The sequence below is a fragment of the Nicotiana attenuata genome, unplaced genomic scaffold (assembly GCF_001879085.1).
Source record: "Nicotiana attenuata strain UT unplaced genomic scaffold, NIATTr2, whole genome shotgun sequence".
Taxonomy (NCBI): Eukaryota; Viridiplantae; Streptophyta; class Magnoliopsida; order Solanales; family Solanaceae; genus Nicotiana; species Nicotiana attenuata.
Genome location: NW_017674813.1, coordinates 11,784 through 27,116, shown reverse-complemented (window position 1 = coordinate 27,116; position 15,333 = coordinate 11,784). Strand labels below are relative to the sequence as shown.

General features: G+C 41.9%; 1 protein-coding gene across 1 annotated transcript; it reads right to left on the bottom strand.

Moving 5' to 3' along the window:
* Positions 1–7,480: 7,480 nt before the first annotated feature.
* Positions 7,481–8,473, bottom strand: LOC109219311. The gene is made up of 2 exons (XM_019383748.1): positions 8,441–8,473; positions 7,481–7,855 (listed from the first exon to the last, which is right to left on the bottom strand). Exons 1-2 carry the CDS (start codon positions 8,471–8,473, stop codon positions 7,481–7,483), a joined length of 408 nt encoding a protein of 135 aa, XP_019239293.1.
* Positions 8,474–15,333: the final 6,860 nt, after the last annotated feature.

Genomic DNA, 15,333 nt, shown 5'->3' with positions numbered 1-15,333 from the left:
AGCAGACTGGACCCGACTACTCATGACAACACCCTTCCTCTTCACCGGGTAGTGTTGGTGGCATCAATAATTGCAGGGTACCCAATAAATGTCGGGAATGTAATGTCTAGGGTAATTACACTGGTGGGCACAGAGCATGACAGAAACTACCCTTTCCCCAGCTTCTTGACTATGTACTTCAGGGACCTCAAGGTTGAGAAGAGGACATTCGACATAAAGGTCAAAGCGAAGGCCCCATTCTCTTGGTACAACATGCAGGGGGATGACAACCCTAAGAGCAAGACCTTTAAGGGAACAACTACTGCTTCAACTGGCCAGTCTGAAGAGCCAGTTGTGGTAGTGGCTCCTGCTGAGCCTGCCTCCACCTCCACTGATATCCCTCCTGGCCCATCCACCTCAGGAGACATGGAGATACCATCTTCCCGTGCCTATCTAGTGACTGCCTACCGACTGAGCCAGGCTCTTCTCAGTATCAACAACTGGATGCAGACTGCGCCATCCAAGTTGTCTACCCTTACTACCACAGTTGAGGCTCAGTCGGCACCTCCACCTCCACAGGTCCCCCAGTCCATAGAGGATGCTCTTAAGGAGATTTTGGCCAACCAACAGAAAATCCTCGACACTCAGAAGGTGCTCACAGAGGCAGCTGATTCACATAGCAAGGCTCTCAAGGAGCTTGCTAGGGAGCACAGGAAGCTGAGGAAGACACGGGCCTCCAAGGAGTCTGTTAATGAGTTGAGAGCTGATGTTGACAGATTGAAGGCAGATCAGCTGCCTTTAGATTTACTGCTCTAGGACCTAGTACCAGCAGTTCATTCCCAGCCAGAGCAGTCATAGAGGCCTCCCAAGAGGAGGAGGATGATTCACCGAGCGGACGATGCAGTCATCCAGTTGGAAGACCCACCGGAGGCCACCTCCAGTCAGCCACAGGATGCACCTCAGGAGCCTGTCCAGGTCCAGGCCCAGGTCCCAGCAGCAGAGCAGCAGGCCACAGGGAACCAGTCTGAGGTTCCCGAGCACAGTGAGGACCCAGGGACCACTCAGGAGCCCATGCAGATAGACAGGCCATAGGGAGTCTCTGTAACATTATCTTTTTGGTGCTTATTTTGTTTAGTTGGCATTGGGGACAATGCCAGCTTTCATTTGAGGGTGTAGGCCCTACATTTGGACTCATTCGGATGATTGCATATATTTGATACTTTTTATGCTTTCTTTATTTTTCATCTTTGGTTTGTATATATTTTTAACATTTCGCTACATTTCTCGCAATTTTAGTTCACTTTGGGTCTGTATATAAAGTTATGTTACATTGTATATATTCATCCCATCTATTGTATATTCGACAAATCCCCTCTTGTATATATTCACTTTACTTTCCGCAAATTTTTTGTTCTTAGCTTCTTAATTATGTTCGTAACTTCTTATTTTGAAAGTTTGCAATAAGCCTTTGGTTTTCTTAATGCCACGGTTCTTTCCAAAGGTGGTGTTTGTGTGAACCGGGTGGCTCTTTCCAATGATAGATGGCGTGACAACCTTCTTAAGGGTTTGAGTCCGTTTTTGTTTTTGTTTTTAGTAGTTAGTGGTTAAGGGTGCCTCAAGCAAAGCTTCACTTGGGCCTAGCACATTTGCCTTTGATCTTATGGTCAAAAACAAATTATTGTATTTAGGATGGTGAAAGTTGTGACCTTGAGACTCTTGTGTTGGCCGATAATCATCAAGTGGTTTTTCAGGACCATTGTATGCTCAAATCTTATCTAAGGTCGTTGTGGGCCCCCGACTCTGTGTCTTTAGTGAGCCCATAGCGTGTGTGGTGAGAAATTGCATTGCAAGTCCAAGTCCCGAGCCATTGGTCTAGAACTTGCCCTGAATGTTTGTTGAGGCGAAATCTTAAGTGAATTTTGACTTGAGACATGACAATAGGCTCTCCTTGTTCCAAATGATAGTTTGAACACATCCATAACCTACCAATGATAAGATCCCTAGTCAACCCTTTTGAGACTTAGACCTTTTTCTTTCAAAAACCATGATACAAGCCTTTACCCGTTCTAAAAGATACCCTCTCTTGGCACCCGATCTTTCCTTTAGCACATGGCAAAAGTATAATTTTGGGGGGAGAGACGAGGATTGCAACAAAGTGGTAAAAAGGCAAAAAAATAAAGAAAAGGAAAGTCAATGAAAAAGAAAGAAAAGCAAAAAGACAAAAAGAATGTTCAATATGAAAGAGAATAAAAAGGGATTCAAGAAAAGCAAAGAATGAAAGGTGTGGAAAGTTGAAAAAGAAGAAAAGGTTTGAAATATACAAAAAGAGTGACAGTGTGTCTCTCTAACCCCTTAGAAAGAAGTGAAATGACTCAAAGAGTCAAGTGAATGTGTGCCAAGTGAAACAAAAGAAGTGCTTAAGGGAAGATGGAACCTACTTAGACCAAACATTTCCTACCCTGAACCAAAAGCCTTCACAATGTCTCCACAAAAGCCCTATATGATCTTGAGTTGAATGAAGCTTACATTAGTCGTGACTCACATAAGGGGCAAACATATGGTACTTAGAGCCGGTCTTGTGACTTTTCTTTTTGAGAGATGAGTGAATTCCCATTAACCTCGTAATGAGTGCCATTATTCTCAAGGTGAGGTTTGCTCAGGAAAGCTGAGGATGTGTGAGTTTGGGTTCCACAATGACCAAAGTAATAGAAAGAGTTCTTTGATGTGTTGAGTCAACTCTTGATGCTCTTGTGTCGCACTTAATCCATGATGTTTCAAAGAGTAAAAGTTGTTAATTATTCATTTGTATTGAGGGCAATTGTTAGTCCCAAGTGATGCTGGATGAGGTCACTTTAGGACAGCTGAAATTTTCTTGGAAATTCTCTTAAATGGTGGGTCTTATTTTGTTTGCTTGAGGACAAGCAAAAGCTTAAGTTTGGGGGAGTTGATAACTAGGGATTTTGATACCCTTTTATACTCCTTTTTGCTTATGTTTTGATTAGGAATTTGAACAAAATAGTCCCAGAAGGCTCACAAGTTGTGCTTGATTGCAGGTTTGATCAACAAAGTAACAAGATGTCAAAGATCGACTCAAAAGGAGTGAAACTTGCACAAGTACCAAGACAAGATAAAGCTCAGGCAAAACAAGGCCAGTGCGGCGGCACTACATTCTGTGCGGTCTGCACTGTGAGGTTCAGAGAGCATGACATTCAGGCACAAAGGCAATGCGGCCGCACTAGGATTTGTGCGGTCCGCACTGAGATCAACGCGGCTGCACTCGATTTCGTGCGTTCCGTAGTGAGAAGAATCAGAGATCTGCAAATTCCAAGTGTCAAGCCAATACGGTCCACGCTCCATTTTATGCGGACCGCACTAGAAGCCTCCGCGACCGCAGTCCATTATCTGCAGTCCGCAGCGCCCGAGTTCAGAGAGTTAGATCTTCAAGTCCAGAGCCCTAGTGCAGCCGCACACCATTTTGTGCGGTCTGCACTAACCCCGCAGGGGTATTTTTGTCCAGAATTGTCAGCTTAGTATTAATAACTTCTTTTCCATTTTTTAGGTCAAGCAGATAGATTTAGCTGGTAGCTGCGCTCGTGGGTTTGAATATTTTAACTGTTTTGGGCAATTTTATCTTCATTTCAACATTGAATCTTCTAGTTTATCTTAGCAATTAATTAATATGAGTTGTTTTTCATCTATTTTTTTATTTCTTTCTCTAATTATGAGTAGCTAGACCCATCAGCTAGGGTTGTGGCTCAACCCTAGTGTGGGTAATTGATGGGTCTTGTATTTTAGAGCTTGATTGACTATGGGTGTTTGATATTTGGGCTAGTTCCACGTTTAATTGCTAAATTAGTGATTGCAAAAACTAGTTTGTGTTTAGTTGACTTTTGCTATTCTTGAGAAAGAGAGCCTAAGTCTGTAGAATTATTCCAACAAGGAATTGGGGCGTACTCAAGTGAACTTATAGCCCTAATTAAAGGGTTAAACCGAGAGATCGTAATACCCGACTTGATCCTCAGTTGCTTGTGCAAATTTGCATACCCAATTGGTCTTGAGAAAGTCAATTCGTGAAAAATCACTCGAACTACCGAGAGGTATAGAGTGAGTAGAATAAAGCAATGGGTATATCATACTCCCTAAATGTGTCAATCTAGCTTTAGATTCAAGAACCCGTCAATTGACCACCTAGGCGAAAGTCACTACCCTAGTGCCTTTTTAATCATTTGATCATCTTGCAATAGTTTAATTCTAGCTTATAATAGTTTAATGAGCATTGTAGTTTATAGAATTAGATTCATAATTAAAAACCCAAAATGTGTAGAAGTGCAATTTGGAGCAAATACACAACTCCTCTTTAGATAGACACCCAACTCCAATATCTAGCTCTCTGTGGAATTCGATCCCGACCCAAAATGGGGTAAAAGCTGCTTCGACCTCTCTCGCTACTTAATAGTAGTGCAGGGTTGGCCGTGATCTGTCACGACCCGGATATACAATTTGTTTTCAAATTCGACCCCAAAACAAGGTCTAAATCAAAGGAAATTGAAAAGCCCTAATTCTATCCAATTCCCCCAATTTCCACCCTAATCTATGTGATTTAAGCTTAGAAATTCACTAATTAATGAAATAAAATGAAGGAAATGAGTGGGGATTTACTAACCCAAGTGGTCTTGAAATAATGGGGGCTTCAATGGACTCCTAAAAGCTTGAGGAAGAAGAGAGCTCGTGAGAATTTAAGTTAATCTTGTATGCATTGTTTCTGAACTTGTTTAAAAAAATCACTGGGCGAATTTGTTCTACGCGTTCGCGACATGGGCGGGTCGCGAGCGCGATGCCTTTATGCCCCATTAACTGATCCCACGAACCTCCAAAGTCAATAACACAAGCTCGGAGCATGTCCTCCAATATATGAATAGTTCGCTCAGACTGTACGTCCGTCGTGCCGGAGCAGCTTTTGGACAACAGTAGGAGTTTTGGGAGCTGACTTCAGTCCAGAGACCCCGAGGTAGCCTTTCTGGCGTCCGCATGGCCCGGAGTCTCTTCTATCTTTACTTTAGTTTGTTATCCTTTGTACCGGAACAAACAGAATTACGTTTTTATTCAGACATTATATTTAGCATTCTCTAGACGTTCGTGAGTTTGTGACTCCAGTTCTTGGGTAGAGTTGTATTGAACTTCCGTATTGTTTTCTATTAAATGTTTTGTTGTTTAATTAAATGTCGAGGTTTGCTAAAAGAGATAATAAATAGTTGGCTTGCCTAGCTACTAATAGTAGGCGCCATCACGACTCCCGAGGGTGGGAAATTCGGGTCGTGACATGATCACAATCATGCAATATTGCGTTCATCTCCTCCTCAGGAACACACCTTCGTACCAACTGATCTGCACACTGCTTATATAGGACTTTCTCATCCCACATGTAGAACCTCACATCATGTAGAAATCTTTTTCTATTATCAGGTGTCAAATCTGGTGGTGTCACCCCGCTTGCAAAAAAGTTCACATAATCTGCATACCACGGGGCTTCACTTGAGGTGATTGCTAATAACTGCTCATCGGGAAATGTTTCTTTGATTGACTCTCCTTCAGCTACATGTCTCCGATTTTCTAATCTGGACAAGTGATCAGCCACTTGATTTTCTGTCCCTTTTCGATCTCAGATCTCTAAGTCAAACTCTTACAGGAGGAGGACCCAACGAATCAGCCTTGGCTTGGTGTTTTCTTTTCAAACAAGTTTCTGATAGCTGAATGATCTGTGTAGACGATGAATTTGGTTCCCACTAGATAGGATCTGAACTTGTAAAACGCCCACACCACTGCAAGCAACTCTTTTTCAATAACTGTGTAGTTCATCTGGGCTGGATTCAGAGTTTTACTCGCATAGTAAATGGAGTGAAAGATCTTATTTCTCCTTTGCCCCAAAACAGCTCTGATTGCTATGTCACTCTCATTGCACATCAACTCAAATGGCTGCTCCCAATTTGGAGCAATCCTAATTGGTGCAGTCACCAACCTTCTCTTCAGCTCCTCAAATGCTTTCAGACAGGCATCATCAAACTTGAAGGGGACATCTTTCTCAAGAAGCCTGCACAAAGGAGAAGAGATTTTCAAACAATCTTTAATGAAATGACGATAAAAACTTGCATGGCCCAAGAAACTGCGAATGCCTTTGACGAATGTCGGTGGGGGTAATTTTTCAATCGCCTCCACCTTTGCTTTGTCCACTTGCAAACCATTTTTGGACACCTTGTGCCCCAAAACTATACCTTCACGTACCATGTAATGGCACTTTTCCCAGTTTAGCACTAGGTTCGCCTCTTCACACCTAGAAAACACTTTATCAAGGTTCATTAAACAATTATCAAAAGAACATCCAAACACAGAAAAATCATCCATGAACAATTCCACAAACCTTTCAACCATGTCAGTAAAAATAGCCATCATACACCTTTGAAAAGTCGCAGGTGCATTACAGAGACCAAAGGGCATTCTCTTGAACGCATACGTGCCATAGGGACACGTAAATGTGATTTTCTCTTGGTCCTCTGGGGCTATAGCAATCTGATTATACCTCGAATACACATCTATGAAACAGTAGTATTCCTGGCCAGCTAATCTATCAAGCGTTTGGTCAATAAAGGGGAGGGGAAGTGGTCCTTTCGGGTGGCATTGTTCAATTTTCTATAATCTATGCAAATTCTCCACCCAGTGATAGTTCTTGTGGTAATAAAGTCATTATTTTCATTAACCACTACAGTCATCCCCCCTTTCATAGGTACACATTGGACGGGGCTTACCCATTTGCTATCAGAGATTGGAAATACAATACCTGCATCAAGCCACTTAATCACTTCTTTTCTTACCACCTCTTTCATGATTGGATTTAGTCGGCGTTGTTGCTCTACACTTGGATTGTGTCCGTCCTCCACGAGGATTTTATGCATGCAAAAAGCTGGACTAATGCCTTTAATGTCAGACATCGTCCACCCAATTTCTCATTTGTGCTCACGTAGCACTCTCAACAGCTTTTCTTCCTGCAATTTAGACAAGTCAGAAGAAACAATAACATGTAAAGTGTTAGAATCACCCAAATAAGCATATTGAAGGTGAAGGGGCAGGGGTTTAAGCTCCAATTTGGAGCTTCCTCAATTAACGACTTTGGAGGAGGCCCACTTGGCCTATTCAGGGGCTGAAAGGGGTGTATCCCCTACATGTAAGCACACGATGCATCTAGGATATGCGCCATCTCCTCAACCTCATCATCAATCACCAAGCTATCGAACAACATAAGTGCTTTTTCTAGAGAATCGTCTAGATATACACTCGTGTCAAGAATTTTCTCATCCACCTCCACAATAGATATCATCGAGAGCTCCTCATAGTGGCTGGGAAGTTGGATTGCTTTTTAGACATTAAAGACTGCTTCCTCGTCATCCACCCTCAAAATCATTTTTCCCTCTCTCACTTTAATAATTGCATCACTAGTAGCCAAGAGAGGTCATCCCAATATGATTGGAACCAGCTTATCAGCCTCATAATCTAGGATAATCAAGTGCACAGGGAAGATGAATTTCCCAATTTGCAGCAACACATCTTCAATCACCCCCTTAGGGTGTGCTATGGACATGTCAGCTAGTTGCAACATCACAGTAGTTGGTCTTGGATCTCCCAAGCCCAATTGCTTGAACAAGGAAAGGGCATCAGATTTATGCTTGCCCCCCAAATCATAAAGTGCACGACCCACATCAATATTACCAATTCGCACAGCGATAGTGAAGCTGCCAGGATCCTTGAGCTTTTGAGGAAGCTTGTTTTGGACCCTTGATGTGCACTCCCCAGTAAGTGCAACTGTCTCGAATTCAATCAATCTCCCCTTGTGAGCCACTATATCTTATATGTACTTAGCTCAATCAACCCGGCTGCTTTCTGTTTAATTGCCCTTCGTGAATCCCCATCCCCTATCTAATTATGATCATTAGCAGTGCAGTTATTTAGCAAGAGTTGGATTTCACTATACGGTCACGCCATGCAACTACCCCCACAAGCTGAATCAAGATTCATCTTTGATGCATCATCTAGCCCATCAACAAAAGTGTGACCCAATACCTCATCAGTCTGACAATGATGTGTGCAGTCTCTGAGTAGCTTCTTGTATCTTTCCCAAGCTTGATGAAGTGTCTTGTCATCCCGTTGTTCGAACCTAAGAATCTGACTCCTCAATGACTTTGTCTTCTTAGTGGGGAAAAACTTGATTAAGAATTTCCTTGCTAGATCATCCCAAGTGTGGATTGAGTTTCACGGGCTCCTTTTGCAACCATTCCTTAGCTTCCCCCAGCAGTGAAAAGGGAAATAGTGTCAGCCCGACATAGTCCTTGGAAATGTTCGGATAATTGTAAGTATCCGTAATTTCCAGGAAATTCTGAATGTGCCTCTGCGGGTCTTCATGAGATAGACCCACATATTGCCCTGTAGACTGAATCAGCTGTACCATGTACTATTTGAGTTCACAATGCCCTGTGATCTCAGGCTTCACAATAACTTGAGTCACATTAGCTAGGTTGGGCCTTGCGGCTTCAATCACCGCACGCTCTTCATTACCTGCCATCTCTATTGGCTGTGGTTGAACTACGATGTCCAACTCTCCTTCTATTCTAGTTCTAGCTTCGACTTCCCACCTCACTCTGTGAAGTGTTAGTTCAATTTCAGGATCAAGAGGAAGGAGATTGTTTGCGCTTCTACTCCTCCGCATTCAAGAGAAGAGCATGCGTTAACACAAACAAGGTAAACTAAAAATTAAAACTTGAATAAATAACTAATGAAAGCTCAATTCAGTCAAGTAGGTAATTTCTAGGTCCCCGACGACGGCGACCAAAAACATCACACAAGTGTACGCGATCGTCAAGTAATAAAGTACTGAGTAGAGTATCGTTCCTACGAAGACTTATGATTAACTTTTGACTGATTTAAACTCAATTAACTTATCGATTCAAGAGATTTCTTACAAGCTATAGAACTGACTAATTTACTACCTAAAACTATCAAGCAATGAATTAACTAGAAATCAACCAAAACAAATAGCAATTTCGAATAACAATCAGTAGGAGAGAATATTTCAGGGTCACGGGTTAGTTAACAATCATGTTGCGTTCTTGGCTTAAAATGACTAATTGATTTATCTGGATTGTTGATTAACAGGGTTGATATTACTTATAAGAATCTTTCGAGTCCTTACTCGCCTATTCAAGTTAACTTAATGCCTATATGTTTATGGAATTAAGATTAACAAAAATGCATTTATACTTCCTGTATTTCAACCAAACAAGACAATTAGGTATATTTTTATCCTAATTGCGAATCCGTTCCCCGATACCCAGGTTCAATAACTTGCTCTATTTAATTCTATGTGCAATCTAGAACTCCCACTTTCAAGTTCAATTCTAGATTCGTAGGTAGTATTTCACTGTTAGCTACTCAGCAAAATAATTAAGAGCACAATTAAATAAACAACCCAATATGATAAAATCAACTTTGTCAAATTAAACTTCAAACATCAACATTCATGTTTCACCCATGACCCTAGAACAATAGGGTTCTTAGCCACGCATGCTCATAGTAACAATTTCAAGTAATTCCCAAGAATACATAAGAATCAATAAAAGAAGGAAAAAGTAAGAACTCAAGATGAATTTCGTGGTTCCCAAGCTTTGTCGTGGCTTTCTCTCGCTTCTCAATATGTTAGATGACCTAAAAGAGGCATTTTTGGCTTATATATTGTGTACAAAAGTCGTGGGACAAAGTTCTCCTATTCCTAGTCCGACTCAGCTTCAAGGAGTGATGCTGGGGTGGATGCTTCGCATCCACCTCATCCGCGGCTTCTCAGCTTCGCATGCTAGGGTAGATTCTTCGCATCCACCCTTTGTTCCCCCATCTCAGCTTTGCCCAGTTGCGGATGCTAAGGCGGATGCCATGGTCCGACTTCACTGCTAAGGGTACACGAAATATAATCTTTCTCTAGGTTGGATGCGACGCATCCAACCCCTCCTCTAGAGCACCTTTTCGTCATATTTTTGCACTCCAAACACCCTAAATCATCACATACAACTCCATTAGTCATAAAACCAATAATTAAACCATGTTGGGCCTTTTAAAGATCAAATAGCATCAAAAAGCAGTTAAAACATGAGTGAAGTAATACTATACATATAGAAATATGCCCAACATCACCTACTTTTTTATACGAGCTTGAATAGAACTGTAGATTTTCTTGTTGAGACTGTTGTGTATTTACTTTGGGACTACGGAACGGTATTCCGGGAGATCCCCCTGCATATTTATATATGGGACTACGGGATGGTATCTCGGGAGATCCCCTTGTGCTGGATATTTACTTGGGACTACGAAACGGTATTTTGGGGGATCCCCCTGCATATTTACGATTTGGACTACGGGACGATATCCCCGGAGATACTCTGTACATTTACGTTTTAGACTACGTGTCGTTATCTTGGGAGATCCCCTGTCGCTATCTCTGTGTACTGAGTTATTTCTTTCTGTGATTTCATCTTTATTAACTGTTAGTATTTTAATTATATTGTCACATTTCATACTGTTTTACCTTGTTATATATATAACCAGTAGGGCCCTGACCTGATCTCGTCACTACTCGACCGAGGTTAGGCTTGGCACTTACTAGATACCGCCGTGGTGTACTCATGCCCTTTCTTGCACATGTTTTTGGTGTGCAGATCCAGGTTCTTCTACTCAGCCATACTATCCGTGAGGCGAGGCGATTCAAAGACTTCGAGGTATATCTGCCGCGTTCGCAGACCTAAAAGCCCCTCTCTATTCTCACTTCAGTAATAGACTTCTTGTTTTGTTCCTCGTTTAGACTTTTGGAGTTAGATCACTATGTATTTCTTTTGCTTGTGATTCATGAGATTCTAGATTTTGGGAGTGCTATGGTTAGTTGAGAGTGTTGTTATTGTATATGCCGAGCGGCATTTTAAACTTTTTTCTTATATCACCTATTAATTGTTAGTTTTCGCATCTTTATTTCATTTTCCTCAAATTGTTAGGCTTACCTAGTCGTAGAGACTAGGTGCCGTCACGATAGTTCATGGAGGGAGAACTTGGGTCGTGACATGTGTGCATATTTGTTTTGGAGCCCCGAGGGCTTGGGTGATTTTCGGATAGGCTACAAGTGTTTCGGACTTAGAAATTCTGGTTTTCTTGTACTTCTACTGTTATATGGTGTTTTCTTCTTTGCAACCGCGAAGGTACTCCCGCGATCGCGAAGCGTAATCTTGGATGGGGTTGGATTTCCTTAATCGCGAACGCGATAGCTGGATCGCGAACGCGGAGCAAGGGGGACTTACCCTTTACGAACGCGGCCAGCTTCTCGCGAACGCGTAGGCTTTGGAGCTAGGAAGGGGATCAATGCTTTCTTCTACGCTAACACGAGCATTGGCTCGCGAATTCGATGGTATGGGGGAGCAGCCTTCGCGAACGCGTGAGAGAACTTGCGAACGCGTAGGCCATTTTGACCACTATACATCACGAACGCGGCAGGTCCTTCACGAACACGATGAAGACTTGACGCACAGACCTTAAAATATTTAAAAACGGGATTTCACTCATTTTTCACCATCTTTCCATTAGAGCTCGGCCTAGAAGCAATTTTGATGAGAAAATTCATCACCAATTCATAGGTTAGTATACTTTAACTCATTTTCTTCCATTTGTAACATCACCCATTAATTTCTAGCTTAATCTTTGTTGTTCCATGGTAGAAACTAGGGATTTTGGAAGAATTGGGGGAATTTTTGCGAACTCGGGATTTAGACCTCACTTCGGGGTCGGATTTCGAAACTAATTACATAATTGGGCTTGGGGGTGAATGGGTAAATGAGTTTTGGTCCGAATCTCGGGTTTTGACCAAGCGGGCCCGTGGTTGACTTTTTTTTACTTTTTGGGAAAAGCATAAAAATCCTAGATTTATGTATTGTAATTGATTCCCTTAGCATTATTTGACGTTATCGAGTCGCTTTTGGTTAGATACGACTGGTTTGGAGGCATATTCTAGAATAAAGGCCCCGGTAGAACTCTGAGTTGATTGCGGAGTGAGGTAAGTGTCGTGGTTAACCTGACTTGAGGGATTAAGACTTGTTTGCCTATTTCTACGTGTTTAAATGTTTGGGTATAATGTATATGTGAGGCGACAAATACTTATACGTTGTTGTTGGGTTAAAGCATACGGGTGGAACTTGTTTCCTTGTGATTTACTGCTTTTCATTATGACATCCATGCTTAGATTAGATTATTATTTATTTGATCGTTCTTTCTGAATTTATGATTTAATTGTGATGGTTGAGTATTTGTGGAAGTTGAGGTTTTGAATCTTGGAACTACTATTGATGTAAGGTTTCTTCTTGCATTATCTATCTCCCAAATTTTTATATTCATTACTACATGGTAAGGGGATTGTTAAAGCATGAAGGGTGATGCTGTGCCATTTATTACTTCATTTGTTGATTAATACATAATGAGGAAGAGAGTAAAAGCACGAAGGGTGATGTTGTGCCATATTTATCGTTTCATGGCGAGGTTGAGAGTAAAAGCACGAAGGGTGATGTCATGCTATATTATCGTTTCATGGTGAGGTTGAGAGTAAAAGCACAATGGGTGATGTCGTGTTGTCTTTATGCATTATGTTTATCCGTTTTCATTGGTTGATGATTTATTTGATTGTCTTATGTTGTCATTCCTGTTGTAGTTATCGTATCTTGTTCCTCTTTCGTATGTGCCCTCCTAATTTTACGTATTGAATCTTTATTTATTACTATGTTGCACATATAGCTATGTTGTACAGGTTAAATTACATGAGTGTCCTATCATAGCCTCGTCGCTACCTCGTCGAGGTTAGGCTCGGCACTTACAGAGTACATTGGGTCGGTTATACTCATACCGTATGCACTTCTTGTGCAGATTTTGGTACTGGTCCCAGCTGTACGTGAGGTGTTTTAGTTCGGATTATAAGATTTGGAAACTCAAGGTAGATCTGCTGGCGTCCGCAGACATTGAAGTCCCCTCCCTCTTTCCTCATTTACTGTTCATTTCATCCGAAATAGTTGTATTTATTTCTGTAACGACCCTACCAGTTGTTTTGAGCATTTGCACTTCACTCGGTAGTTTTCGGGCATGAGTAGCTCCACATGATGTATTATGACTTATGTGAATCGTTGATTTTGATTTTCAGATTAATCGGAATTGATTTGGAAGAATGATTCTCAACTAAAAGCTTTAAATTTGAAAGGTTTGACCATGTTTGACTTTTCAGTATATGACCTCGGATTAGGTTTTTGATGGTTCCGTTAGCTCGGTTGGGGATTTTGGACTTAGGAGCGCGTCCAGATCATGATTTTGAGGTCCGTAGTAGAATTTGGCTTGAAATGGCGAAAGTTAGAATTTTGGAAAGTTTGACCGGGAGTGGACTTATTGATATCGGGGTCGGATTTCGATTCCGGAAGAGCATGTCTGTAATGTCAAATGTAACTTGTGTGCAAAATTTGAGGTCAATCGGACGTGATTTGATAGGTTTCGACATCGGTTGTGGAAGTTGAAGTTTCAAGTTCATTGATTTCGAATTGAGGTGTGATTCGTTGTTTCGATGTTATGTGTGTTTTGAGGCCTCGAGTAGGTCCGTGTTATGTTATGGGACTTGTTGTTGTATTTGGACGGGGTTCCGAGTGGCTCGGGTGAGTTTCGGACGAGGTTCGGATCATTTTCATTCCATGTTGCATTGCTGGAGATTTTCTGGTTCTGGTATGACCGCACCTGCAGAGCGTTGGGTGCAAGTGCGGAGCCGCAAAAGCGGCAGTGTCATCGCAGAAGCGAGAAAAGGAGCTGGGCGTGAGGATAGCAAGTGCGGTTGCTTGGACGCACCTGCGCAACCGCAAATGCGGTTCAAGTGCGCAGAAGCACGCTCGCAGAAGCGACTTAAGGACCGCAGGTGCGAAGTTTTGCTGAGTCAGGCTGTTCCACAGAAGCGCGAATTTACCGCAAAAGCGGTGGTAGCAGATGTGATAATTTGACCGCAAATGCGGTATAGCTGCGCAGAGTTATAAAAATCGAGGTTTTGGTTCTTTCTCCATATTTTGAGATGTGGGACTCGGATTGAGGCAATTTTTGAAGCAAATTTCATCACAAGGATTGGGGTAAGTGTTCTCTACTCAGTTTTGATTACATTTCATGAATCTATCTTCATTTTTGGCAATTGGTTGATGAATTTTAAAAGAGAAATTGGGGGTTTTGGACTAAAGTTTCATAATATAAATTTTCGAGTTTTGGACACAGATTTGGAGTCAGATTTGAGTGATACTAGTATGGTTGGACTCGTAATTCAATGGGTTGTCGAATTTTGTGAGTTTTGTCGAGTTTCGAGGCATGGGCCCGAGGTGTGATTTTTGGCCGGATTTGGGATTTGATGTAGGATTCGATCTGTATCATTTGTAATTGCTTTCTTGGGCTTTATCTGATGTATTTGAGTTGCTTTGTGCTAGTTTTGAGCCGTTCGGAGGTCTCTACGCGCGTGATGGCATTTTTGGAGCATCTCTTGGCTTGCTCGGTGTTGGTATTGGCTTGTTGAAGATAAGTAACTCTTCTAAACTTAGTGCTGAGGGTATGAAACCCAAAATTACGTGTTGTGTGATTGGTATTGAGGTGACGCACATGCTAGGTGACGCGCGTGTGGGCGTGCACCTTGTGAATTGTGATTCCGTTGTTTCCATGGCACTGTATAATGGCCGTATTTTTTTTGATATCTGTGTTTTCACCATGTGATAAAGTAACTGAGCCGTCAATCACGCTAGATATCATGTTTAGCCTTTATGCTGATATTGTTAGGACCCATAGTGGTCGTTGCTTGCTGTCATCTCACTGATTTTATTGATATTTTGTACTCAGTCATATTCATGCATTCATATCATATCTCAGTGTCGGTTGTTATTTATTGATACATCATATCATTGTTCTGGGTCAGTTTTCATGACATTGTGAGCCCGTGGGTGAGACTGGAGAGATTTATGACTGAGTGAGGCCGCGAGCCTGATTATGAGTGATACTTATGGGATCGGGCTGCACGGCGCAGCGGTTATATCGATTTATGATAGCGCTTGGGCTAAAGGATCCCCTCTAGAGTCTGTACACACCCCTAGTGAGCGCGGATGATATTATTGAGGGTATGGATTTTCCGTGGACACGGATTTGTCCGAAGTACTTGATACCTGGACGATGGATTTCGTCCACGGGTTACGAGTTATGTTTTCCTTCGGTACGTGGTCGACGTACTAGTCA